The following is a 27,280-nucleotide window of genomic DNA, read 5'->3' on the forward strand; positions in this document are numbered from 1 at the left end:
GTGAGAGTCACTCCAGCTTCTGAACACAATTGCCACAGGCCAGAGTTGGCAGGAAGCATTGCCTAATGGGAAGAGTGCTGAAGAGGGACTCTGGAGACTGGGTTCTAGTCCCAGCTTTGCCACTGGCCTGCTGGGTGACCCTGAGTAAGTTACTCACTAGCCTGCTCTGTGCATCAGTTTCCCCTTCCATAAAATGGGGATAATGATCCTGCTCTCCCTTGTAAAAAGCTTTAAGATTTCCTGATGAAAAGTGCTCTGTAAAGCCTTGGTATTTATCCCTGGGCAGAGAGTCAGCTGAAGGTAGGGTTGCCAATTTTGGCTGGATGTATTCCTGGAGGTTTCATCACATGCCATAATCTTTCATTAGAGATTAATCTTTAATTCCTGGAGACGCCAGGACAATCCTGGAAGGTTGGCAACACATAGGTCTGTGCATCGCATAAGTCACAGTGAAGCCCAGAGGGCCTTAAATAGCACTTTGTGCTGGCGTCGGAGCAGGGGTGAGTTTCGCAGATGTCTTCCTTTTGACACCCGCAAATTGTGGGCGCAGATCCCCTGCCATTATTTCAAGGCTTAATCGGTGTCACTCAGACAACAGGTTTCCTTGATCTCTGGGCACAGTCAGGCCGGTCCACGTGACGTTAACTGTGTCTGCAAATAACTGCAGGCACATGAAGGATGCTGCCGGTCCAGGACATTTTCCAAACCAAGCCCCAGTCTCATGAATGATATTTGGGATGGCAAATGCAGTGGCCCGAGTCAGCTACTAATCAGAGCTAGCAGGGAATTGGCTTTTTCTTGTCATGGGAAATTCTGTAATTTCTGTAATTTTCTTCCATTCTGAAATGGAACAAAAAGAAACCTTTTCTGCATTTCCTGCAAAATGAAATTCCCGAAAACTCTTCATTTGGGGCCAATCGAAGCCATTTTGGTTTGGGAAAATCAAAACGGCTCGTACCGATTTCAACCCTTTTGAACTTTTTTTTGCTTTTCACTTTTATAGGCAAAACAATTCATTTTGTGTTTGAAAGGTCATTTGGAAATGAAAAGGCGAAATAGTCCATTCCAAAACGGGGACAGTTCGATGTTCTTAAAATGTTGCATTTAGGCTTTTTCAAAATAAAAGCGCGTTGACATTGACAAATGTTTCTAACCCTTTTGATTTTAGGCAAAAATGGCCTTTGCTATCGAAACCCCCTTTTTCTGAACACGTTCTGACCAGCCGTGGTGGTAACCATAGGAAGGGCTATTGCTGATCAAACAGCTCCTAACCTTGTTATATGCAGATGTGCCAGGGTTTTGAGCATGGCGATTTTCTACCACCTCCATCTCCTGCCAGCCTCTTTGCAATTCTTCTTTGGCCATTCCAAGCTGCTGTGCCAGCCTCTTCCCTGACACTCACAACGAGCACTGACCAGGGAAGGGTTCCTTGCTTTAATACTGGTAGTTGACGCTTGACAAATTCAGACTGAAAATAAGGTGGACATATCTAACTGAGAGCATGATTAACCATTGGACCAACTTAGAATCATAGACTCACAGACTATCAGGGTTGGAAGGGACCTCAGGAGGTCATCTAGTCCAACCCCCTGCTCAAAGCAGGACCGAGCCCCAATTTTTGCCCCAGATCCCTAAATGGCCCACTCAAGGATTGAACTCACAACCCTGGGTTTAGCAGGCCAATGCTCTAACCACTTACCAAGGGTTGTGTGGGTTCCCATTTTTAAATCAGAATGGGATGTTTTTCAAAGGGTAAACAGGAATGGTTCCAGGGAAGTTCTACACGGGATGATCAGACTAGATGGCCACACTGGTTGCTTCTGGGCTCGGAACCTATGACTCTGTGAAATGTGAGGGCTCCCCTAGCCAGTGCTTGGCTCCCCACCCCCACACACAGTGCCTGTGACTTCCATGCCCCGTGGGGCGCGATCATGACTGGGCTGGCTGAGGGAACAGAGGCTGCCTTCCTCCCAGCAGAGGTGGAGGGCGGTGAGGAATGGGGGTGATTGGACGGGGCCAGTGAAAAGAGAGAAGAAAAGGGACTTTCCAGATGCCTAGCAGGGTTGGATGCTCAATTGCCATTAATGTCAATGGGGACTGAGCATCTAAATCCCTTAGGCAGCTTGGAAACCGCCAGCTGATGTGGGGGAGGCTGGGGGCGGGGAGGACAATAGAGGGACAAAGTGCTGATTGCCCTCCAGCCCTGCACACCTAAGCTCCTTCCAGCCCCTGGAGGGAAGGTGCAGCTCGGTGGGGCCCCACAAGAGCCCAGTCTGACTCCTCTCCGGCGGCACTCTCCTGAATATCAGTGGAATTGCCTGGTGTCCTGGCTCAGTTAGTACCATTGTTATCCCTTTGACAGGGGCCCTCTTCAGGATGGGGGCCCTGGGCAAACACACAGGCCTTGCCTTCGCTAGGGAGAAAGGTGTTTGCTATCCCGTGGTAACTGACGTGAGGTAAAATCCCAGTGAAGACAAGGCAGCTGTAGTTTTAACATGGATTAGCAGGCCAAGGTGAACGCTAGACTCTCCCACCATCTTTATCTCGACCTACTAATGTAACCCACACACCTCCACACCCAGACGGTGTGTGGGTTACACTAACACAAGTGAAAACTACACCCTGCCTTGGTTTCACTAGGGTTTTCCTCGTGTTAGGCACCAGGAGTAGAGAACACCCTTTCCCCTAGTGAACCCATACAGGCCTAAGCTTCTCTTCCGCACAAGTCCTGTGAACAGCGTGTAACACTGACAGACTCCGGTCGTCGGTGGGTGGGATCGAACCTGGGACCTGTGGAGCTAAATGCTTGAGCCTCTCATGTGCCCCTAAGCTAAGGCTACAGAGCAAACACATGCATCTCTCTCTAAGTGGTCTTGGTGCCACTACGTGGGACAGAACACCACACGCAGGAGGGGCGTGGGTTCCAAGTGCTCATCCACCTGCTTTGTGAGTGTGGACTAGGAGACGGTATAGGCCCAGTGCCAGTCTAGGGGTGGGAGGAGACAAAGTCTCACGTCCCAGGCTGTGGTCAGGATGTAGCCAGAGCCCATGGAGGCGGCGACGTTACCGGAGTCTCTCTGGCCCGGTCTGGTCAGGACATCTCTCAGGATCAGGGCGACAAGGGCACAGTGGCGTCATGCTGGATCCTGGGGTCCCAGGAGACGGTGGGGGTGGCAGCCAAGATGGTGACGCTCCCTCCTTCCCCGTCTCTCGTCCTTTGGTCAGCCAGCATGGTGGTAGCCAGCCTGTTGCCCCAAAGGCTCTTTCTGAGGACCCACAAAGGGGGTGGGTGGAGTCACTTCCTTGTTTGGTTCACCAATTTTGGTCCATTCACTTCTGGTCCCTCACTTCCCTTGCTTACCAGGCATGATATTAACATGGTCCTTGAGTTATGGAAGGAGGCTCTTTGCTTTCGGCTAACTCAGTCCGTCTCGCTTTTGCACCTTCTCCCGTCAGCATTCGTTGTTATAGGGTCTGGGGACAGCTTATGAACTTTCACACACTCTGTACTGGGGAGCTCACAATGAGGGTACATTTGTAGGCCCAATTATCACCATGGACACCAATCAGTCTTTGGCTTCTAATGCTAAGGGCTCTTTTTAAACAGGGCAGAGAGCCTTGAAAGATGTGCAGAGGGTGAAATCTCAGGGTCAGCTGTTTATTGAAACTCACTGCTCTCAGCTGGCGCTCTTGGGGAGATGGGGAAGCAGGTTCTCTTGTGCATGAACTTGGTACCAGCTGCTGTGGTCCTTGCTTGGCCAAATTCCCAAGGAATGCAGGACTGGGCCCTGAGGTTTGAATTCTCTGAGGGAGTATCGGTTTGGGTAGGAAACAATGCCCTGAAGAATCCTAACAATGAAACCTGAGTTGTTTGAAGCCTGCCAGCAGAACTGGCTGATGTTCATGGCAGCCTTCTTTAGTGCCCGGCTAGTCGGTGTGTTTTGGTGAAAGAGTCACCTGAAGCCGGTCAGTTTCTTCGCTAGGTACTCAGTACCATGCTGACTGACTCAGCCGTCTTGCCGCAGCACTTGCTGGCCTCGTAATGGAGACGATCAAAACTTGCCTTTGCCATCACCGAGATGTAGGGGCCCTACAAGCCTGAAAGTCAACAGCAATAGGAGGGGCAAAGCCCCGATGACTGGAACCTGCGGGGACACGCCACTGAAACCTCTGTGGAGGGAGATCGGCAGGGTGGGTGCTGCTCTTGTAAAGAAATGGGGGTGAAGCTTGGGAAATTGGCCAGACGGGAGAGGCCCCAAATCAGGACACCCAAAGCCCTCAAGCAGATCTGCACTTAGCACCCTTGCTCCAGGCAAGCCCTACATACACATTACAGGGAACAATCCTGGCTCAGCCCCAGAGGGAAAGTTACCTAGATTGCATCATCTCTGAGTGAGATGATTCTCTGCCGAGCCGGATGCTCGTTTGTTCCAGGGGATATTGCTCCTGTGTAAACCCCAGTCATTACCCTGTAGTGTGTGTGTGTGTGTGTGTGTGTATTGGCTGACCCACAGAGGAGAAGGGCACTGAACAGGGAGTCAGGACACGTGGATCCTATTCACGGCTTTGCCATTGACTTGGTGCGTGACCAGGCCTCAGTCTCTCCAATTGCAAAGTGAGGCTAATGAGACTTACCTCTCTTTATAACACACCTCTCATCCCCATCCAGCCGATAATGGGGTTCTCCTGAAGCTCATGTGGTGGAGGAGCTCACGGGCAGGGCGAGAAAAACACCATCCCCTGGTTTACATTGTTGCTAGCACCCGGTGAGCTGCACTGGAGTTAGTCTGGTGGCGGGAAAATGCCCCTGTGTAGACAAGGTCTGAAAGGGTTTGAGCTCATGCCACTAAAGTCAACTGGAGCTTCCCCACCAGCTCCAGCAGGGCTGAGATTGGGCCCCCCAGCATTGCAGTGAATACAGCAGGAACCATGGGGCTCCCTGTATTTCTTCTTCATTTCTCCGCTTTTTAGTATTTGCTTGCCAGCCTCACAGGGCGCATTAACCAGAGCTGCATGAAATGTGCCTGTTTCCATTCACTGTGGCACATGGAGACTTTCTGTGGCTTGAGTTCACATGGGATTCTCCCCCCATGGAGTTAGGGGGTTTGAATCCCACCCCCCCCCCAAAAAACATAAAAAACTCACAGGGGGTAAAATAAAAATTCAGCCCCAGGCAGAGGGCTACAGTAGCTGTAGGCACCTTGTAAGGGTTCAAGTGGGACCTAAGTGGGGCCTAGGCCTTATATCTGCTGGCTCCTCTGTAAAGGGGGTGAATTTTACCACTGATGAAGAGAGGTTTTGGTTACAGCTGGGCCAGAACTAAGTTCCAAACACTTCCTGTCACATGGTGTCTGGCCCTTTAAGGGGAGTTGGGTCCAGCCTCACCTGTGACTGATCAGCTGCTTCCCAGCTGAGTTTGATCCAGTGATTATAAAAGCCACCCAGTGGCTCAGCTATAAAGAGAAGCTGCAGGGAGGAGACTGGGACATGAACACAGATACAAGCGGAAAGGCCTTAGCAGAAGACCTGAATTGGGGGAACAACCAGATTTATACATAGCCTAACGTTGAACTGTTGTGTTTGAAGAATAGACCGTGCTCTGAAGGAAGGGATTGATAAGACTTTCTGGGCTAGGGGGAGAGGCCAGCAGCCTACAGCCCCAGCCTCTGCAGGGAGGAGATAAAATTCAGATCTGAAATGTGCCACCTGAACCCAGCTCAGATACCACAATGTTGGGCACAGTCTAAACACTAAGGCCTTGTCTACACAGGAAAGCTATACTGTGAATTTATATTGATTTAGCAGTGGTATTCCCTATACGGATGTTCTTATTTTGATGTGAGTGCCTTTTTTGTTTTGTTTTGTTTTGTTTAGCTTATCCCAATTTGGAAGAGGTTTAAGCTAAACTGGGAAAAGCCATTCTTCTTTGGGAACAGGAGTGTCCACCCAGAGAGCTATACTAGTCTCCTGTACCAGTCTAACTTCCCAGGTAGCCCCGGGATTGTCACAGCAGGTTAGGAGTTTGGCACCAGAGCTGGTTGCAAAGTTTTGATGGAAGAGTCGTCTGTCTACAAAGGCGATTTCACTGAAATGGACACATTGCATCGGAGCATGCTGATTTCAGGGACCTTTCCATACGGTAATACTTTGTTTTGACTTTTATAGGATATTAAATATAATCTATCATTAACATTTTAATATCCTATAAAAGTCAAACCAAAATGCGTTGACACTGGAAACAAAAGATTTCAACATTCGTGTAACAAAGCTTTTCGGTGGCTCTGGATCTTTTGGGGGAATGTTTGTTCTGCGGGAAATTTTCGAAATGTCAGCATTTTGTTCCCATTCAGAACACAGTTTTTTTGGAACTTCCCACTGACTGGGAATTCTCGTTACTCTAGTTATCAATTCAATGGCCAGAAAGGACCACTGTGACTGTCTAGTCTGACTTCCTGTGTAGCACAGAACTTTCCCCAAATAATTCCCCGAGCAGATCTTTGAGGCACCCCGCTGTCACTGCATTTCTGTTAGATTTCAGCACTTCACTCCCGTAGGTTCTTTGAAAACTCCCAGCTTTCATGCCTCCACCTCACTCGGAACTGGCTCGAGTCTAAAGCTTTTCAGCAACTGGGTTGGGGTCTGGAATGGAAGCCGACACACTGGTGGCCCTGGCAAGGCTAATGCAGACTGAACATCAGCGAGTGAGCGTGTCGTCCTTGTTGGCCTACGGGGAGAGCCTTTGAAAATGAGTGCTCTGCTTTGATGCATGCTTGGAAGCATGCTTGCTCTGGTCTGGAGTGAGGAGCTGCAGGCTGGCACCTCTCAGCCCTTCCATGGGGAAAGCTTGGCTGACGGCGGGCAATCCACTTCTCACTGATGTGCTTATACTACACTGGTAACTATCTTTCCCGCAATCCTCCTCCCTCCCCAATAAATTGCATGGAATTTGGAATAAATCACAGATTTCCCCAGGGAGAATTTGAGACAGGAACTTTGTAACCTTAAACCAGGAAGAGCACGCGCTGCCCTCTAGTGTTTCATTCATTTCTTTTTGTGAATGAGACTTGGCTAAGTGGATAACAAAGGGCGATTTGTTCTCCAAGGTACACTATTGCAGAAGCAGCATCTGGAAATGAGTGTCTATGTAGGCGTATTGCACCAGGGCCTCGTTGCCTGCCCTGGTGTAACTGAGATGGGAATCTGGTGCTAGGTTATTTGATGGATTTTATTTCCACTGGTTCTGTTCCCTTTTTCGCTTTGCTAAGATGGATAAAGGAAACCTGGAAGTAGAACTCGTTGGAAAATGGAATTTCCATCCCACAGGAAATGAAAACATTTTAACATTTGCTTTCATCCCAAATTGGGAGAAAAAGTCAAAATTTAGAAGTATTGTGGGAACAGAAATACTAAAAAAATGTCAGTTTGGAAGCATCAAAACAACCTTATTGAATCATTTTGTTTTGACAGGTTTCAGAGTAGCGGCCGTGTTCGTCTGTATTCGCAAAAAGAAAAGGAGGACTTGTGGCACCTTAGAGACTAATTTGTGAGTCTCTAAGGTGCCATAAGTCCTCCTTTTCATTCTGTTTTGAGAATGTCAAAATAATTCATTTTGAAACATAACGTCAAATATATATTATTCACATTAATATTTTGTCATCTCATGTAAATGGCTAAATAAAGCGGCAAAGTTGAAATGAAACCAAATGAGAACGTTGAAACAAAAAACTCCATTCTGATTGTGAGTCGGTTTGAAATATTTCTGGCAAAAATGTTGTCAATTGGTACTTGTCTGCAAAACATTTAGATTCTGACAAAAGGACATTTTCTTAGGGAAAATGTTCCACTGAAAATTTTTCAGGTTTCTCTATCTGGAAGATTGGCTTTCCAAAATACCATTTTTTCCTGTTTTCTTTTAAACATAGAAATACCAGAAATGTCAAGTCTGGGGGGTCTTCTGGTTTTGCTGAAAGTCGATTGGGCATCTCAGATGAATGTTGCAAGTTCTTGCACCTTAATGAAAGGGGCAGGGATATGAAACTTTACTAAAGATGTCCTTTGTATCAAGTGTGTTTTAGGCTTTGGAGTTAAATAGGTGTCAGCAAAAAGAAATGCAAAACAGTTTTAAACAATCTGACTCAAAATGCTTTCCCTCACTGTGGGGTTTACTCAAGTGATCTAAAGTTGAGTCAGTTCTCTTGAGTCAGCCCAGCATGGGGGAGATCAGTGATACTGAGCGATCAGGCTGGAGTTGCTGAATCATTACCGCCCATCCCGTTGTTCCCAGAATTGCAGTACACCGAGCTGCCCTGTGAATCCTTTCCCAGTGTATTGTGGGAGAACTCGCCTGTCCCTTCTGGGCACGTGGGTGGAAGTAGTGTGAACCTGGCAACTCCTTCAAGTAAACCACTTCTAGCTTGGTGTGCTCCCGATTTCTGTCCGTGGCCTTTGTTCCAGCTGGTGGCAAGGCCTGGATCCAGCTTCTTGACTCTTAACGCTGTCTCTTAGGGTTTGCCTACATGCACAAGTTGCACTGGTTTAAGATTTGTCATCTTAGTGCGGCTGGAAGAATTGTTTTGGTGGGGAGTGCCCACGCTTTGCTGCTTCCGTTCACACATGTGGCGATGCTTGTGTCTGCCCGGCGCACTGCACTGGGGGGCAGGTATCTGTGTCCTCGCTGCCTTTTGGGAGACGTTTGCTGGGCATGGTGGGAGAAGGGCCTTGGGATTCATTCGGTAGCCTGGGACTCAGGTGATCTGGGTTCAGTTCCTGGCTCTGCCCCGGACTCTCTGCGTGACCTGGAGCAAGTCACCAAGGAGCAGATTTTCAGAAGGGCTCCATGGATTGGATGCTGAGGTCTTTGGACAACCTGGCCCCTACATTTCCCACTGTAAGCTGCTCAGAGCTGAGCCCCTCTGAAAACCTGGCCTTTATTTCGGTGCCCAAGTGGGGAGCTGAGCTCTTTTGAAACTGGCCCCAGCTGTGGGTGCAGAGCCCTGGAAAACTAACCCCCTGCCCCCGTCCCTGAGCTCAATCAATGAATCTCTCTATACCTTTAGCCTGCCTTGTCTAGTTAGATTGTAAACTCTGGGGCAGGGAGTATCTCTTACTATGGGTATGTACAGCGCCTAGCACAATAGGGCCTCACTTTCGTTTAGGCCTCTAGGTGCTGAGTAATAAATAATACTTACAATGATCCTGTCTGTTCACAGGCTCTCCTGTGGCCTATAGAGTCCTCCAAGGTGGATAAAAGCTGAATTTTTTGTGGCTGACTTAGAACCCTCTGAAGCCATATTTGTCATCCTCAAGATGCCCAAAAGGGCAGTGGCCCAGTTTGTTTCATGCCATGAGAGTCACCTTTAAATTATTCTCTTCATGGCCACGGCATCTGGTGCATGAGTTACAGGACATCATGCTTACACTGAACTGACAGCTCTGGCTCTGCTCTGCTTATGGGAGAAGGGCCGGCCTCGAAAGAGCAGGATCAGGCGGGTTAGAGGCGGGAGGAGGGATAAGGTAGAGAAAAGAAGGCAAAGGGACGACGTAGAAGAGAGACCCTGATCACGCGTTCATGTTCTGTGACTAAGACAGGGATTTGCATAGATTCTCAGGCCAGAAGGGACTTCTGTGATCATCTGCTGCCCTCCTGTATAACCCAGGCCAGAGAACTGCTGTGAAATCATTAGGGAACAAGCCAATCTGGGTTTAAAAATTGCCAGTGATGGAAACCGTTAGTAGAGTGTTCCAATGCTTAGTTACACCCGCTGTTACACAGGTAAGCCTCCTTTCCAGTCTGAATTTGTCCAGGTTCAACTTCCATTGTCTGCTCGACTGAAGAGTCCGTTACCAACTATTTGTTCCCCATCTAGGTACGTAGAGATTGTGATCGTCGCCCCCTTAACCTTCGCTTTCAGTCTTTGGATTCTTTCACTCAAAGGCAGGTTTTATTTATTGGGAATTGTTATCCTGAAAGATGGGGCAGGGGGGTGGGGATCTAACTTTCAGGTCTGGGGTTTCTCTGGAGTTGGCATTAGACGCGCCCATTCATCCGAGCTGATCAATGGTGAGCTTTCTGCTGGAAATAAAGGTTTTTGGACCAATTCAAGAATGCCGGGAAATAGACACGGTGACCTGAAGTGAAGAAACAGATTGACAGAGCCAGAAGAGTACCCAGAAGTCACCTACTACAGGGCAGGCCCAACAAAGAAAATAACAGAACGGCACTAGCCACCACCTTCAGCCCCCAACAAAAACCTCTCCAACGCATCATCAAGGATCTACAACCTATCCTGAAGGACAACCCATCACTCTCACAGATCTTGGGAGACAGGCCAGTCCTTGCCTACAGACAGCCCCCCAACCTGAAGCAAATACTCACCAGCAACTACATACCACACAACAGAACCACTAACCTAGGAACCTATCCTTGCAACAAAGCCCGTTGCCAACTGTGTCCACATATCTATTCAGGGGACACCGTCATAGGGCCTAATCACATCAGCCACACTATCAGAGGCTCGTTCACCTGCACATCTACCAATGTGATATATGCCATCATGTGCCAGCAATGCCCCTCTACCACGTACATTGGCCAAACTGGACAGTCTCTACGTAAAAGAATAAATGGACACAAATCAGATGTCAAGAATTATAACATTCAAAAACCAGTCGGAGAACACTTCAAGCTCTTTGGTCACTCGATTACAGACCTAAAAGTTGCAATTCTTCAACAAAAAAACTTCAAAAACAGACTCCAACGAGAGACTGCTGAACTGGAATTAATTTGCAAACTGGATACAATTAACTTAGGCTTGAATAGAGACTGGGAGTGGATGGGTCATTGCACAAAGTAAAACTATTTCCCCTTGTTTATTCCCCTCCACCCCCCACTGGTCCTCAGACGTTCTTGTCAACAGCTGGAAATGGCCCACCTTGATTATCACTACAAAAGGTTCCCCCTCTCTCTCCCCGCCCCCCCGCTCTCCTGCTGGTAATAGCTCACCTCACCTGATCATTCTCGTTACAGTGTGTATGGTAACACCCATTGTTTCATGTTCTCTGTGTATATAAATCTCCCCACTGTATTTTCCAGTGAATGCATCCGATGAAGTGAGCTGTAGCTCACAGAAGCTTATGCTCAAATAAATTTGATAGTCTCTAAGGGGCCACAAGTCCTCCTTTTCTTTTTGCGAATACAGACTAACACGGCAGCTACTCTGAAACCTGTAAATGGATTGTGGCCCGTGCGAAACAATTCAGTGCTCAGATTTTGTGAGAGAAGTACGCAGCGCCATTCCGTGCCACTCACCTGTAGGGCACTTGCAAGGGAGAGGCCGCGGGCGGTGGTCTCTGGCAAGCGCTGAGGGGCCCAAGAACTCTGTGCTGCGTCAGGCTGTCCCCCGAGTTCAGGGCACGCTTAGGGTGGGGGTTCTGGGCCAGACACTTTAAAGAGAGAGGGCCAAGCCATGACACTCAAGTCTGGACCTGGAGCCGAGCGGCCCCAAAGGTTGTGGGCGATCCGATCCCGTGTCCCAGTTTGGGTCCCTCTCTTTGGTTTGCACTCAGCAGCCTGTGCTGGGGACGGCAGGGAGGCCAGTGGGAAGCCGCCTCCCTTGGCGTATCCGCTCAGAGCTGGTTCTGGGGACCCAGTGTCCATCCCAAGTAACAGGCTGGGGTTTGAGTAGCTCCATGGAGTGGGGAACCCAGGGAGGGCCCCCTGCCCCCCTGGCTGTGGAGCCACTAAGGGCAGATGCAGCCCAATGGGGAGGTGCCAGCCTTACCCGCTTCTCATAGCCAGAGCAGAGACCGCTCCAGCCACGCCCTCTCTCCTCTGCAGGTGTCTGGGAGGGGACGGTGTAGGGCCACCCACGCCATCCTCCTGGCACATGGCGCACCCCCTAGGCTGGGGGAGTTCCCAGCCGGGAGGAGCCTCATGCGGTCCAGCCCCTTCCTGCGGCCAGAGAGGCCCTGGTGCGGTTCAGAATTGGGCCCAGCCTGCCTTTTGGGGGTGCAAAAGGCTCCCCAAGGTGCAAAGCAGAAGGAAGACCAGGCCTGGCATCGCAGCCTCTGACTGTCCGAGCCACTGGGTGTCACCATTGCACTGTATATCTCGGGGATCTGTGCTCCCTGGGGGCGAGGTGTCCAGCGACCGGGTGTAGAGAGCTCCATGCCCCTGGCCTGCCCCACCCCTGGCCTCTTGTGGGGGCGTTGCACCACCATGCTGAGCGGTCGCTTTCTCACCCGCATTGGGCACAGGCGTGAGGCCCAGGAGAATCGGGTGCCCGTCTGGCTAAGCGCACGGAGACGTGGCTGAGGAGAGACTGGTTGGGGGGGTTAAAACCCCTGGCAGCCAGGAGCGGGGTCTCCTGGGGAGCCCTTGCTAACGTCCAGCTGGCTGAGGTCTGAGGGAGTTTTCCTGCCTTTCTGTGTGGCCGGCTATCCCTGGTTAGATTAGGGTGACCAGATGTCTCCATTTTAAAGGAACGGTCCCGATATTTGAGGCTTTGTTTTATATAGGGGCCTATTGTCCCCCACCCCGTCCCGATTTTTCACACTTGCTAGGGCTGTCGAAGATGGCTTAGAACTGGGGCTCAGACACTTAGGCCAGGTCTACACTACAGACCTGCGTCGCTCAGGGGTGTGAACCCCCCCCCCCCCCCCCGAGTGACGTCATTGTACCGACCGTAACCTCCCGTGTGGACAGCGCTAAGTCGATGGGGGCGCTTCTCCCACTGGCCTCGCTACCGCCTCTCGGGGAGGTGGATTAACTGCGTCGGCGGGAGAGCGCTCTCCCGTCGGTGTAGGAGCGTCTTCACTGAAGGGCTACACGGGCACAGCTGCTCCCGTGCAGCATTTTAAGTGCCGACCTGCCCGGACGTAGTGCGACCCCTTTGCCAGGAGTTGGGGCTTTAAGGGAAGTGCCAGGTTTTGCATGACTCAGACTGGGATGGCAGTAACTGGTGACGCGGCACAAGCCTGGCAAGCGGTGAGCCCGCTTCTGAGCTCGTGTCATTTGTCATTGCTGCCCTGCCTTCGAGAGAACAGCCCCGACTGGCACCAGCTGAGGAGCTAGTCCTGCGTGTGGAGCCGGAAGATGGGACAGGCGTTCCAAGCAAATGCACTTCCCATGTGTTGTTTGCCAGCTCGTGCTGCCTGGTTCATAGGATCACAGGCTTGGAAGGGACCCCAGAAGGTCATCTAGTCCAACCCCCTGCTCAAAGCAGGACCAACCCCACTAAATCACCGAAAAGCTATGAAAAGCCTTCTGTTTAATTAGGAAAACCAATGAGCTGCCCCTCCCTTCTGCAGCACCTGCTCTTTCTGATCCACAGGGATCCAACTACACGGCCTATGGGGATAACACAAGCTGAGAAGGGAGGCACTTTGGTTCCAGTTTCCCAGAAAGGATCAGTTACTGGAATGGGATTCTTGCCTGTGATTTCCCCACTCGCTTCTCCCCTCTGTCTCCAGCTACACCTAGTGTAAATGGTTTTTTGGTTTTTTTTTTAAATGTGCATCTTCTCCTCTCCGGCACTCAGCCAGACGGTCTCTGCTGAGGAGCTGCGGCAGATAGGAGAGCAGATCTCCAATGTGACCAGCCCCCTCTGCCAGATACTCTGTTTGGTTCCTTTTTCAGGAGACACTGTAGCCCGAGTCCTTGTGCAGTCATTTGCACCAGTGCAACGTAACGTGCAGCTAGATCAGTGGGAGCATTTTACATCACTTTGCTGGTGTAAATGCCTGGACACGGCAGAATCTGGCCATGTGTTGGTAACCTGTGGCCAGTCCTGCTCTTGAGCGTTCCTTCTTAAGGGGACCGGCATCCCCTGGGTGGCTGCACTGGGCTGTTGCCCGGTACTGATCATGGGCCCGATTCCCTTTGTCCTGCACCTCGTGTGGTCATTGATGCCAGCACAAAGGGGCTGTAGAGAGCTAGCGGCTCAGCACGGTGACCGTTCACGCTGGCGTGAGTGAGGACACCGGGTATAGGAGGGCCATGGGGAATCAAGCCCCCTGGGGGTGGAGGAAAGTTCAGCGTTCCCCAGCTAGGAAGGCCTGCTGCATTCATCGCTCCGGCGGCTTCACATTCGAGCGGCATTGTTACCGCTGTCAGGCTGGATGCCTGTGCATGGTAAAGCCCGCACTGGCCCAGCCGTGACACAGCCTGAGCGCCCTAGGGCATCTGCTCTATCGTTACTCAGGCCTTTCTCAGCCACCCTTCTAGAGCTGTGTGTATAACTGCACGTGCCGCATAAGCGATCATTGCCTCCGTCTGTCACTGCAGCTGGACGGCCAGGTTAGCTTCCACTCCTCACCCATTCAGATGGGGATAGCTCGGACGAGCCTTGATTGGCACTTTTTCAGTCGGTCGCTCCGAGGTGGAGCTAGGAGGAAGCAGAGTACATGCTCCCCTCCTCAGTAGCTGGGCACACAGCTGTTCTTCCCAGCGTTGATCAAACCGTCTGGAGCTCCTGTTCTGCTGGTAAAGGCGAGCCACAACAGCTCCCCCGTGCCAGCGGGGGGGTGGGGGCTCTTCTGCGACCCAGCGCGCGCCGCTAGCAGGTGTTAGGACAGGAGCTGGGTGAATAACTGATTTTGTGATTCGCTGGCCCGTCTGGAGAAAAATGATCTCAGGGGGGCTTGACAATAAACTTTTTTGAAATTTTCAGCAAGCTGAAAAGTGTGTGTGTGTGTGTGTGAATAGTTTGCGGTCAAATTACACTGAATTGTTTTAATGTTCAGCTTTTTTTTTTTTTTTGCATTTTTTAATAAAATTGAAGGAAAGAGGGCAGGAAAAAGTGCTTTTGAATCACAATGTGGTTCTTCAAAAATGTCGGAAGAGGGAGTCTTTTTTGGTTTGTTTTCCCTGAGCTGAGCAACTCAGCCAAACCAAGGCGAATTTGCCAAACGTTTTGGAGTCACTGAATCTGCATTTTTATTTATTTATTTTTTTCCCTGGGGAAAAAAAGACCGATGATAAATTTCATGGAGCTGCTGCAGCAAAAACATACCCGCAGCAGCCAGTCTCGGAGCCCGGGTCTACAGACTTGGGCTCGCACAGCTCACGCTATGGTGCTAGAAACAGCTGTGTAGTTGTTCCTATTCAGACTGGAGCTCGGGATATGATACCCGGGGGGGTTGGGTCCCAGATCCCCAGCTCCAGCCTGAGCAGGGAGGTCTATACGGCAATTTTGAGCGCAGTATCCATGACCTGACTGTGGCCAGGCAGAGGGATGGATTATGGCACACCAGGAGTGGATGCGAGTTCAGGAGCTGCTCTACGGTAGGTATACTCAGGTTCTGTATGTACCAGGAGAGGAGATAGTCTATGATTCCTTGGGCTATCAGGGTTGGAAGGGACCTCAGGAGGTCATCTATTCCAACCCCCTGCTCAGAGCAGGACCAATCCCCAACGAAATCATCCCAGCCATGGTTTGCATGGTTTCTGTGCTCTGTTCATAATTCCATTGTGGTTCCTCCCACCTCAGCAAGCTAACCCACATTTTAGAGCTGTGTGAAAGCGTCATGGACTTTTCACCAAGTCTTAATCACATTTAGATATGTACCCCTTTCTAGTCACTTTTTTGTGCACATTCAGGAACAGAAAATATCACAGTTCTTTTCTACTTTATACAGGTTCTTCTATCACGCTCATCACTGTAGTCTCTGAGTGCCAGTTACAGATTTGCTCTCATATCAATCACAATGTACCAAATAATGAAACCAAACTTCCCTCCCATGCCAATATTACAGCACATTTGTCCTTACCGAGCATTTTCCACTCTTTGGATCCCCCAAAGATCTAAGCCATCTTCAGTAAAGTCAAGATGCTGTGGGGAAGTGATGCTGGTGAATCAGTAGGAAGCACCCCTCCTATTGAATGAACGCCTGGCCCCACCAAAATCCTTTCTCGTTGACTACATGTCCCCTTCCGCGTCGGGGCTGGACTGATACCCCGGTGGTGGTGATAGAGGGTCTCTCTTTCAGATGAGATGAGAAGCTGATGCTTGTGCTCACCAAGGAGCCACTGCCACTTTCCACCCGAGTCAGCGCGTTAACCCAAGTGCCAAATTCCAGGGATTCCTCCCAACTCCTCAGTGGTTTCCAGGGGATAACTTCTCTCCTGTTCTGTTGTGGTTTAGAGGCTGCCACCTTCTGCCCCAGAGGTAGCTGCCTCTCAGCTGTGGGCGAAGTGCTCTGTGCATATAGACAGACAGAGAGCTTGTAAAGACTGTTGACTTTGTTGTGTTTTTTAAAAATGGTACCAAGTAAATAATAATACTTAGCTCTTTACAGCACTTTTCATCAGTAGATCTTAAAGCTCTTTACCAAGGAGTTCAGGATCATCATCTCCCTTGTAGAAATGGGAAACTGAGGCACAGTGACTTGGCCAAGGTCACCCAGCAGGCGAGAGGCGGGAATAGAACCCAGGTCTCCTGTGTCTCAGGCCTTTGGCCACTCGGCCCCACTGCTGTCCCCCTTCATTTTTATAAAACAGGCTGTTAGTAGTGTGACCATGTTGGGGAAAAAAGCATGACAATATTATACCCAGCTATAAAAGGGTCTTTCTGTCTGAAAGCTGGTAACTCTCGAGTGTGAGCCAGAAGAACAGTTTTGTTTCATTTAACCTGCTAATGATAGTCCTTGGCACTTCTCCATCGCCTTTTGTCTAAGGATCTCCCTACACCAACATTAGGAAACTGACTCCCAGCACCCCTGGACGGCGTTGTATCCTAGTGGTTAAAGCACATGGCTAGGAATCAGGAGAGCTGTGTTCTATCTCTGAGACGCTGACTCGCAGCATGACAGTGGGCAACTCACAGCCCTTGCTCTGTGCCTCAGTTTCCCCATTGCTAAAATAGTGAAGATAACAAAGATCTGTCTTTTTGTGGGAGTTTTTCTTTTTAAACCAACTTTTTTCTCTCTCCTGCTCTCTCCTTTCCCCTCTCCCAGACCTCAGATCTGTGTGGAAAAGGGAAGAGACAGGTAAGCGGAAACTTCATGTGCTCAGATGTTTGGAGACTTAACTCCTCTCAGTTGTCTCAGGCAGGAGCGGTCAAAGCACAGATCATGGAGTTCAGTATTGCAGCAGTCTGTGACCGGCCTCGCTGGGGGGAGAAATTCACCCCTACACGCACAGGCCTAGCTCAATGCCTTTGCATCAGTCCTTCGGACCCGCTATTTTTAGGGCTTGAGTGATGCACAGGGTTTTGTGCCGGGTCTCTGCGTGGGGGTGAATTTCATCCTGCTCTGAATAACCAAGCAAGCTCCAGTGGCTGGGATAACCCCTTGGCCCTGACAATTTCACCAACTGCTAGTTGCTTGCTCAGTTCCCCCAACTGCTTCCTCGTTCCACGGACCTCCAGGGTCCAGATGCCACCACAGCAAAGACGGTTCTGCGAATGCAGTCGAATTTGCTAGTGCAAAGAGAGCTGCATGGAACAACAAAACAAAACTCCCCTTAGGTAGAAGCCTCTGAGAAGTCATGTGGACTTGAGTGTGATGAGTGAACTGTGGCCAGTAAGCTAACAAGGACTCCAGAACTGTTTCCCCTTTAATCTGTGACAAACCACAGACCTCAACAGCGGTAACAAAGATCCCGAGGGGCAAATTCTGTCCTCAGTAACTCATTTGCACCCCCATTACTGTGCATGGAAGGGAACACCCTATAAACTGAGAAGTGTGAAAGGCCCTGCTGGGACTGGGATGTGTGTTATACCTGATGCTTAATGTACTAAGTCATCCCTCTTAGCACTCATGCTGCTTGGTAAGATGATATGGGTCTGTTCTGATATCCCTTATCCAGTAAGCCTTTCCTATCTGTGTTCTCCTGGCACACCAACGATGCTTGATCCTTTTCCTTCTCCATTTCAGGCAACGCCTCTGATTCTGCTCCATTGTCATTCCCAGGTGAGATCTTATTAGAACTGCTCTTGGACGAAGAGTTTTGGACCCGAAAAATGGGGAATATATTGGCGGCAGGGCGGGGGAATGGTGATGAGATTTTGAGTTTTTGCTTTGAAAAAACCAAATGGGTTTAAAAGGAAAATTTGGACGAAACTTTTTGTGGAGGCAAAATAACTTTTTCCTGACCGGCTCTACTTATTACTGGAAGCAATAGGGGAATTTTGCAGCTCCCTGGCCTTCTTCTGTGCCATCTCTGATGGGCAGTGCCATAGAAGTGGGTGTCCATAGCTCTAGTGAGTGACCGACTGATTCGGCAAGGCATTTATACAGACGCGTGTTCTATTTCTAATTATTTGAGAGATCATTTATGTGTGGCTGATTTCAGTCTAGGAATTATCCATGGATTGGTTTGCTGTGAGTATTAGCAATTTGTTACCTGCTCCAGGTGACGGGTCACCCACGTCACATGATACCATTTCTCTTCTTTCATTGGACGATTCCCTAACCCAGCAAGAGCTTTCAAGATGGCCGAGTGAATGTGTCTGGTGCAGAGATGTATTCCTGACCCTTTGCTTCCCACAAACAAATAGAAACCCACTCACCAGAATCAAAGCAAATGCCAGCAAGACAGCAGCCTACTACTGGTATCAACTAATGGAGCTACTCCTTTTGCTTAAGTGGTAGCAGTCTGGGATTTGGTGCAGAAGGTCATAGGTTCAAACCCTGCTGATGACCCCTGGTGAGGGTCGTGGTGCATTCATTACCTAATTAGGGCTAGCCCGTTGCCTGGTTACTCATCTCACTGTGACCTTCCTCCTCGCAGAGGTGCGGCTGGTCAATGGGCGCAACCAGTGCCAGGGGCGCGTGGAGATCCTCTACAACGGCTCGTGGGGCACGGTGTGTGACGACGACTGGGACCTAGTGGACGCCAACGTGGTGTGCCACCAGCTGGGCTGCGGCCATGCCCTCGCCATGCCAGCCACCCTGACCTTTGGCCACGGGAGGGGGCCCATCTTCCTGGACAACGTGGACTGCCAAGGCGGGGAGGTGGCCCTGAGCGAGTGTGGGAGCCGCGGCTGGGGAATCCACAACTGTTACCACTATGAGGATGTGGCTGTCACGTGTAACGGTAAAAAGGATTGGTTCCATCCTATGGCGGGGGCAGGGGCAGCGATGGGGTTACGCGACTGATGCCTCACCGCAGAAGATCCGGACTGGAAGAGACCTCAGGAGGTCACTGAGTCCCACCCTCTGCTCAAAGCAGGACCAGTCCCCAACTAAATCATCCCAGCCAGGGCTTTGTCAAGCCGGGCCTTAAAAACCTCTAAGGAAGGAGATTCCAGACCCACCAGGCAGGGCCCAGCAGCCCCCTTGTCTCATGTCCCTCTTGTGATGGACTAATGGGACTTCCGGTCGGAGGTCACCGTGGCTTCCTCACCAGGGCCCCCGTGCCCGGCGCTGGGCTCTCGGAGGAGACGGTGCTGCAGGGCTGGGCTGCTGGGGCTCAGAGTCTGGGCCCATCACTAGGGATGGGCCAGCTGCTTGCACCCGCATCCACCAACCACCTGAGCTAGGGACCGGAACTGAGCAGCACCAGGGCCTGGCTTTCCCTTTCTGCCCTACCCTTTGCTCTCACTCTGTCCTGGCCCATGGCTCCCCATTCCCATCTGCCATCTCTGTGATCCCCCCCCTTAGGGTAGGTCTGTACTGCAGCCAGAGGCAACTGTGGAGCGTGCAGATGTACCTGCACTAGTTTGGATCTAGCTGGCTCCAGGAACCATAGCAGTGTCAGCCGCCCCTTCGAGGACGCACCCTGGGTCTCGGGCAGCCTTGTCCGTCTGTGCAGGAGCAGCTTCGCGGCGAGCGTTAGTGGCTCGAGCTAGATCAAAGCTAGCTCCGCACTGTCTGCGCTGTTCTCGGTGGTAGCAGAGGACAGAACAAGGAGCAATGGTCTCAAGTTGCAGTGGGGAAGGTTTAGGTTGGATATTAGGAAACACTTTTTCACTAGGAGGGTGGTGAAGCACTGGAATAGGTTACCTAGGGAGGGGGTGGAATCTCCTTCCTTTGAGGTTTTTAAGGTCAGGCTTGACAAAGCCCTGGCTGGGATGATTTAGTTGGGGATCGGTCCTGCTTTGAGCAGGGGGTTGGACTAGATGACCTCCTGAGGTCCCTTCCAACCCTGATATTCTCTGATCCTATGATACACTGCAGTCGGGACAGTGCGTGTAGATCTACACAAGCTAGCTCTGACTGAAAGGATCACAGACCCAGTAAGGTCCTCAAAGAATCAATCCTGATGCACTTGCATGAGAGGAAAGTGATCAGGAACAGCCAGCATGGATTCACCAAGGGAAGGTCATGCCTGACTAATCTAATCGCCTTTTATGATGAGATTACTGGTTCTGTGGATGAAGGGAAAGCAGTGGATGTATTGTTTCTTGACTTTAGCAAAGCTTTTGACACGGTCTCCCACAGTATTCTTGTCAGCAAGTTAAGGAAGTATGGGCTGGATGAATGCACTATAAGGTGGGTAGAAAGCTGGCTAGATTGTCGGGCTCAACGGGTAGTGATCAATGGCTCCATGTCTAGTTGGCAGCCGATATCAAGTGGAGTGCCCCAGGGGTCGGTCCTGGGGCCGGTTTTGTTCAATATCTTCATAAATGATCTGGAGGATGGTGTGGATTGCACTCTCAGCAAATTTGCGGATGATACTAAACTGGGAGGAGTGGTAGATACGCTGGAGGGGAGGGATAGGATACAGAAGGACCTAGACAAATTGGAGGATTGGGCCAAAAGAAATCTGATGAGGTTCAATAAGGATAAGTGCAGGGTCCTGCACTTAGGATGGAAGAATCCAATGCACCGCTACAGACTAGGGACCAAATGGCTAGGCAGCAGTTCTGCGGAAAAGGACCTAGGGGTGACAGTGGACGAGAAGCTGGATATGAGTCAGCAGTGTGCCCTTGCTGCCAAGAAGGCCAATGGCATTTTGGGATGTAGAAGTAGGGGCATAGCGAGCAGATCGAGGGACGTGATCGTCCCCCTCTATTCGACATTGGTGAGGCCTCATCTGGAGTACTGTGTCCAGTTTTGGGCCCCACACTACAAGAAGGATGTGGATAAATTGGAGAGAGTCCAGCGAAGGGCAACAAAAATGATTAGGGGTCTAGAACACATGAGTTATGAGGAGAGGCTGAGGGAGCTGGGATTGTTTAGCCTGCAGAAGAGAAGAATGAGGGGGCATTTGATAGCTGCTTTCAACTACCTGAAAGGGGGTTCCAGAGAGGATGGCTCTAGACTGTTCTCAATGGTAGCAGATGACAGAACGAGGAGTAATGGTCTCAAGTTGCAGTGGGGGAGGTTTAGATTGGATATTAGGAAAAACTTTTTCACTAAGAGGGTGGTGAAACACTGGAATGCGTTACCTAGGGAGGTGGTAGAATCTCCTTCCTTAGAGGTTTTTAAGGTCAGGCTTGACAAAGCCCTGGCTGGGATGATTTAACTGGGAATTGGTCCTGCTTCGAGCAGGGGGTTGGACTAGATGACCTTCAGGGGTCCCTTCCAACCCTGAGATTCTATGATTCTATGATTCTATGAAGGTCTAGTTTTTCTCTGCGGGGCCTGGTTTTTTATTCCCAATCACTCACAGACCAGGGGCTCCCCTCTCAGACCTAGTCAGGGTGATGGGGGCAGATGCCTGGAGCTGGGCCAGATTTGCAGACAGATGCCGGCCTAGGCCTAGCAGAAAGACAGTGGATTTGTGGCTAATCCACTCCTAAGAGGCTGGGGATCAACAGGAAGGAGCCAGGGACTGATTGATTAGGGAAGGTGTCCAGCCTTGACTGGAGAAAGGGGGCTGACCTGGAGGGGAAGGGGTGATGAGTCTCAGGATGCAGCTGTGAAGGGGAGTGGGAGGAGCTGGTCGGGGAGGCGAGCTCAGGCCGGCTTTTGGGGAGGAGATCTCTGGAGGAGGTTCTGGCAGTTTGATCCTGCTGCTGAGTCTCCAGGCTGAACTGCTCTGCTCAGGCCGTTGGAGGTTTGTCCGTCGCTGTTCATAGCCGGGATGCTGATGAGAGGGAGGCAGAGGCCTGGCGCCGTGTGAAAGAATTCCCGGGGTGCGCTGGGAGGGGGGTCCCAGTGGGCAGGGCCGGCTTTTGACCCAGAGCAATATGTTACCCTGCTGGCTGGTGAATGCAGTGATGGGGTGACGTTGCCCTGTCCGAGGCTCCTCCCTCGTGCCCAGACTGAGCTCAGAGACACAGATGTGAGTCTGCTAATAACGAGTAACCAGCCCTCCAGCTAGCCTGGCCTGCAAGGAAAAACTGACCCTTCCCTCTAGCACTCAGCATCCCACACGGGTCTGAACAGCACTTAGCTCCTCTGCATCGCTTTGCAAACAGGGACCAATCCCCAGCAGCAGGATTGAGTGTCATTGTCCTCAGTTTCCCTCGGGGCAATGCGAGGCAGAGAGGTGAGGTGACTCCCTCAAGAGTGATCTGGGTCAGAGCCAGGATTAGAATTCGGGTTCTTTGCTCAGCGTTGCCGGCTCTTGCAGGTTGATCGTGAGTCTCCTGATATTTGCCAGTTTTCTAGCCGGTGCGTCTGTGTGGGTGACCATCGCTGCCCTCCCCTGGGCTCTGGATGCTGGGGCTGCGTATCCAGCGGGTGTATTTATTACAGGGCGCGTGGGAAAGGAAAATTAGTAAAGCCACACTGACGCCCAGCCTGCCTCTGGCTCTCTTTTCAGAGCTCTCCCCAACCCAGGCAAGCAAAGGACCAGCGACCAGAACCACCGCAGCCACGCTGCCCAACGGGAAGAGTAAGCACGTCGGAGATTGGCTTCTCACTCATCAGATTCCCTCCCTGCCTCCTACTCACCCTTCGAAGCCCTTATTGGCTGGCGTCTTTCCGCCAGAGGCCAGGCCAGGCCACGCAAGCAGTGCATGCAGACTCTCCCCATACCTCACCCCCAGGCTTGGGCCAGCTCCCCCCCGGAGAGCAGAAGAGACGGGTGAGACCAAGGCCAAGGATGACCCCAGTGGGTTATTGAGGTCCCTGCATTGCAGCAGTGCAGCTCAGAGCAGTGGCTGTACAGAGCAGGTCTCCCAGTTTGGGGACGGGACGTCCCAACTCCATGGGCTGCTTTTGCTGCCACGTGCAAACTCACGTCTGGCTTGCTGCTCCCCACCCCTGCACGGCCTGCTCCCGTCACGTGCAAACTCACGTCTGGCTTGCTGCTCCCCATCCCTGCACGGCCTGCTCACGTCACGTGCAAACTCATGTCTGGCTTGCTGCTCCCCATCCCTGCACGGCCTGCTCCCGTCACGTGCAAACTCACGTCTGGCTTGCTGCTCCCCATCCCTGCACGGCCTGCTCCCGTCACTCCCGCGGGATCCCGCTCGGTGCTCTGCCCGCCCCGGGGAGAGCCCTGACGCTAACCCCGGCTGCCCTTGTGCAGGCGACGGCAGCATCCGGCTGGTGAGCGGCGCCGACCCCTGCCGGGGCCGGGTGGAGATATTCTACCGAGGGACCTGGGGCACGGTGTGCGACGACGACTGGGGCATGAGCGACGCCAGCGTGGTGTGCAGGCAGGCGGGCTGCGGCCGCGCAGTGGCGCACAAGAGCAATGCCTACTTCGGCTACGGCACGGGGCACATCCTGCTGGACAACGTGAACTGCGAGGGCAGCGAGCCCCGCCTCGCGGCCTGCTACAGCCTGGGCTGGGGGATCCACAACTGCGGGCACCACGAGGACGCGGGGGTCATCTGCACAGGTAAGGGAGCAAAGCCTCGTGGAAACGGCCGCCATCTTGGCTGACCCGCCAGGGATGGAACCGAGGCGCAAGCCGCGGCCCGTGTGGATTGGGTGCAGAGGGGGCCAGGCTGATTGGAGGATTACCGTCCTCCCCCATCCAGAGGCAGCTCAACACAAGCGTCTGAGCCATGGCAGTGCGAGCCCTGGGTAAGCCTTGACCAATGCGATGGCTGCCTCCTTGGCCAGCATCGAGTCCAGCCCTCCAGAGCAGAATGCCTGAGTCTCTACAGGTAGATCCAGGCCCATGGGGGGAAGCCGACAGGGCTGCAGTAAATCGGATATGGAGAGGAGTGAGTAGCACACACCACGCCATGGGTTACATCCCCAGTCACTGCTGCTGCTCAGGGCTGTGCTAAACAATCCTACTCTGCTTCCTACCATCATGACGCATTGGAGCAAAATTTTGCCGGGACGTGTATTTTAACCGTGGCTTCCATTCGCACGGGCACGTGCATCGGCACCCCCAATGGTGTCTGTGCAAGCCGCTACTGGCGTGAAAACAAAAGCTGCCCCCTTCTCCACATTGCGCACACAGAGTTCTCTTTCCACAGCACCAGCTGCGCCGGTCCCATTTGCAGGTGCAAAAAGGAGAGGGTGCGGATGAGATGGGTTGAACATTGATCCAGATCCAAACGTCCCCATAGATCAGGGATGCTGGTCCCCGGATGCTGGTTTGGAACCATTTTGCAGTGTGTGCAGAAAGCTAACGCATCCAGGCAGTGGCAGCCCGAGCCCAGGGCCCCCCTCGATCACCCTGCCAGCAGCCCCCTATGGTCTGTCCTGAGGGAGCTCCAACCTCTGCGTTGACTTCAGCCCTGCCCCTAGGATGAGAGGTTGCTGAAGTAGCGTGCCCAATCCCTCTGCTGCCGGCTCGCACCATGCACAGCTCTGTTGTGAGCGCTACGGGCAGTCCATGTTCAGTGATGCGGCATTGTGCCAGGGGGGCCCTCTGTTATTAGTCGTAGTCTCTCTGCAGCTCTCTTTCCGCTCGGACCCACAGCCTCGCTTGCTCTGTCCAATCTTGATCAGAGAAACATTTCAAAGCCCCAGAACCCAGCAGTGAATCCATGCCGACGTCTTCAAACTCAATGTTCCCGTCACGCCCCTTTCTCCCTTGTAGACTGGAGGCTCCTGGGGGAAGGGGCTGTCCGCAGGTGCCCATATCTGCACTAAACGCAGAGACATGGGATCTAAATCCGATGATGCCAATCCAGGGGGAGGAGCAGTTTTGTGGCAAGCCCGGGACTGCAGGAAGTCGAATAGCCTTTGGAGCTGGGCAGAGAGGTGGCAAATGGAGATGAATGGGAAGGGTGCAGGGCTAGCCCTGGGGAGGATAGTCCTGGCAGCGGAAGGATTATTAGGCTGAATGGAACAGAACTACAAGTGACTAATGGGGGATAGGGAGTCGGGATCATAACGCCAGAGAAGTTGGAGTCTGGTGTTACTCCTGGAGGAATTCTGCATCACTGCGCGTGCACAGAATTCATGTCCCTGCAGATTTCTTTGCTTCCATGCAGAAAAATGACTCCTGACAGAGAAGCAAAGGGAAGCCGCAAGAGCGGTCACACACTCCTCCCCGGCAGCGCAATCAGGTTGGTTCGGGTGCCTGGAGCAGCTGGTAGAGACATAAATCACCACCGAAGGGAGAGGGGGGCTCGGCAGTTGTGTGAGTGAGAGACACTCTCACTTGTTGTTGCAGCATGCTTGACGTGGAGGGGCAAGACTTCAGGGTGTTTCTGAGGAGGTAGGCATGGGGCAGGCTCTGTCCCCTCAGGCAGAGCAGAATGTAGCAGCCTGCCTGCTTAGTGAACTGTTCCCATTGTCTTTGTGAATTCTCCCAGGAGTGTAAAACAGTTATAAAAGTTTTAAGGCTCCTTTACATTGCCAGAGGGGTGTAAAGGACAGTGTGGCCTTATAAATGCTTATGGTGCTTTAGTGATTAGAACTGGTCTACATTTTTGGACTGAAAAAATTTCCTATCACAATGTGCTCCATTAACTGTCTGCTACTGACCTTTCTGGAGATGGTCAGTAGCCAGTATAAATTGTGAGTTTGATTTCCCAGCCCTCACTTGCTCTTCAGTTGCATATGATAAGGATAAGTGCAGGGTCCTGCACTTAGGACGGAAGAACCCAATGCACAGCTACAGACTAGGGACCGAATGGCTAGGCAGCAGTTCTGCGGAAAAGGACCTAGGGGTGACAGTGGACGAGAAGCTGGATATGAGTCAGCAGTGTGCCCTTGTTGCCAAGAAGGCCAATGGCATTTTGGGATGTATAAGTAGGGGCATAGCGAGCAGATCGAGGGACGTGATTGTTCCCCTCTATTCGACATTGGTGAGGCCTCATCTGGAGTACTGTGTCCAGTTTTGGGCCCCACACTTCAAGAAGGATGTGGATAAATTGGAGAGAGTCCAGCGAAGGGCAACAAAAATGATTAGGGGTCTGGAACACATGAGTTATGAGGAGAGGCTGAGGGAGATGGGATTGTTTAGCCTGCAGAAGAGAAGAATGAGGGGGGATTTGATAGCTGCTTTCAACTACCTGAAAGGGGGTTCCAAAGAGGATGGCTCTAGACTGTTCTCAATGGTAGCAGATGACAGAACGAGGAGTAATGGTCTCAAGCTGCAGTGGGGGAGGTTTAGATTGGATATTAGGAAAAACTTTTTCACTAAGAGGGTGGTGAAACACTGGAATGCGTTACCTAGGGAGGTGGTAGAATCTCCTTCCTTAGAGGTTTTTAAGGTCAGGCTTGACAAAGCCCTGGCTGGGATGATTTAACTGGGAATTGGTCCTGCTTCGAGAAGGGGGTTGGACTAGATGACCTTCTGGGGTCCCTTCCAACCCTTATATTCTATGATTCTATGATTCTATGATGTAACCCTGAGCATATGGCTGCATATATTTGTTGACTAATAACTAGAAATAAACTGTCAAACCGAGCTATGTTATTATTAGGCAAGGGGGCTTGAGGATTTCCTCCAATGCTCCCCACTCCCTTTCTCCATCCATTGTACTGTAGTTTAAATAAATTACTGCAAGAATTGAAACCAGAGTGATTATACTGCATTATTTTGACAAATAAAATATGCAGAATTTTAAAATATTGTGCACAGAATATTTTATTTTTTGGCGCAGAATTCCCCCAGGAGTACTGGTGTGTAGCAGCCACCGGAAAGGAAATGAGATGTTGCCATAACATGACCCGGAGCCAGGGTGCTGATAATGCCCCCCTGTGCTGAGTCTAATGGCTCAGTCCCGAAACCAACCAGAGCTCTGCCACTGAAGGCAATGACAGCTGGCCAGTGAGGCTGCTTAGGGCTCCCATGGGCGGTTCTGGTGACCAAGGGTCGGGGACAAATGCAGAGAAGGGCGCAGGGGGTTGCAGGGCAGGAGGGTCCAACCAGGAGGAAAGCTGAGTGGCTGCAAACCTGCTCAGCCTTGCCGAAAATGGAGAGCTGAATGTATGCAGGGAAAAGGGGGGCAAATCTCTTGACAGTTGGACAGAGAAGGCTCAAGCCACAAAGCTCTGCAGATGGGTTTGAACCCCAAACCACCCCAGG

At 51.5% G+C, this 27,280-nt stretch overlaps 1 protein-coding gene across 1 annotated transcript in view; it reads left to right on the plus strand.

The window, feature by feature from the left end:
* Positions 1-27,280, plus strand: part of SSC4D (scavenger receptor cysteine rich family member with 4 domains) — a 62,978-nt gene that overhangs the window by 26,246 nt on the left and 9,452 nt on the right. Inside the window, exons 5-9 of the mRNA XM_075120915.1 lie at positions 16,951-16,983; positions 17,872-17,907; positions 18,728-19,033; positions 22,652-22,723; positions 23,363-23,677. Coding sequence (XP_074977016.1) covers positions 16,951-16,983; positions 17,872-17,907; positions 18,728-19,033; positions 22,652-22,723; positions 23,363-23,677 — 762 coding nt within the window. The remainder of the gene's footprint in view (positions 1-16,950; positions 16,984-17,871; positions 17,908-18,727; positions 19,034-22,651; positions 22,724-23,362; positions 23,678-27,280) is intronic.

This window comes from Caretta caretta, chromosome 17 (assembly GCF_965140235.1).
Source record: "Caretta caretta isolate rCarCar2 chromosome 17, rCarCar1.hap1, whole genome shotgun sequence".
NCBI lineage: Eukaryota > Metazoa > Chordata > Testudines > Cheloniidae > Caretta > Caretta caretta.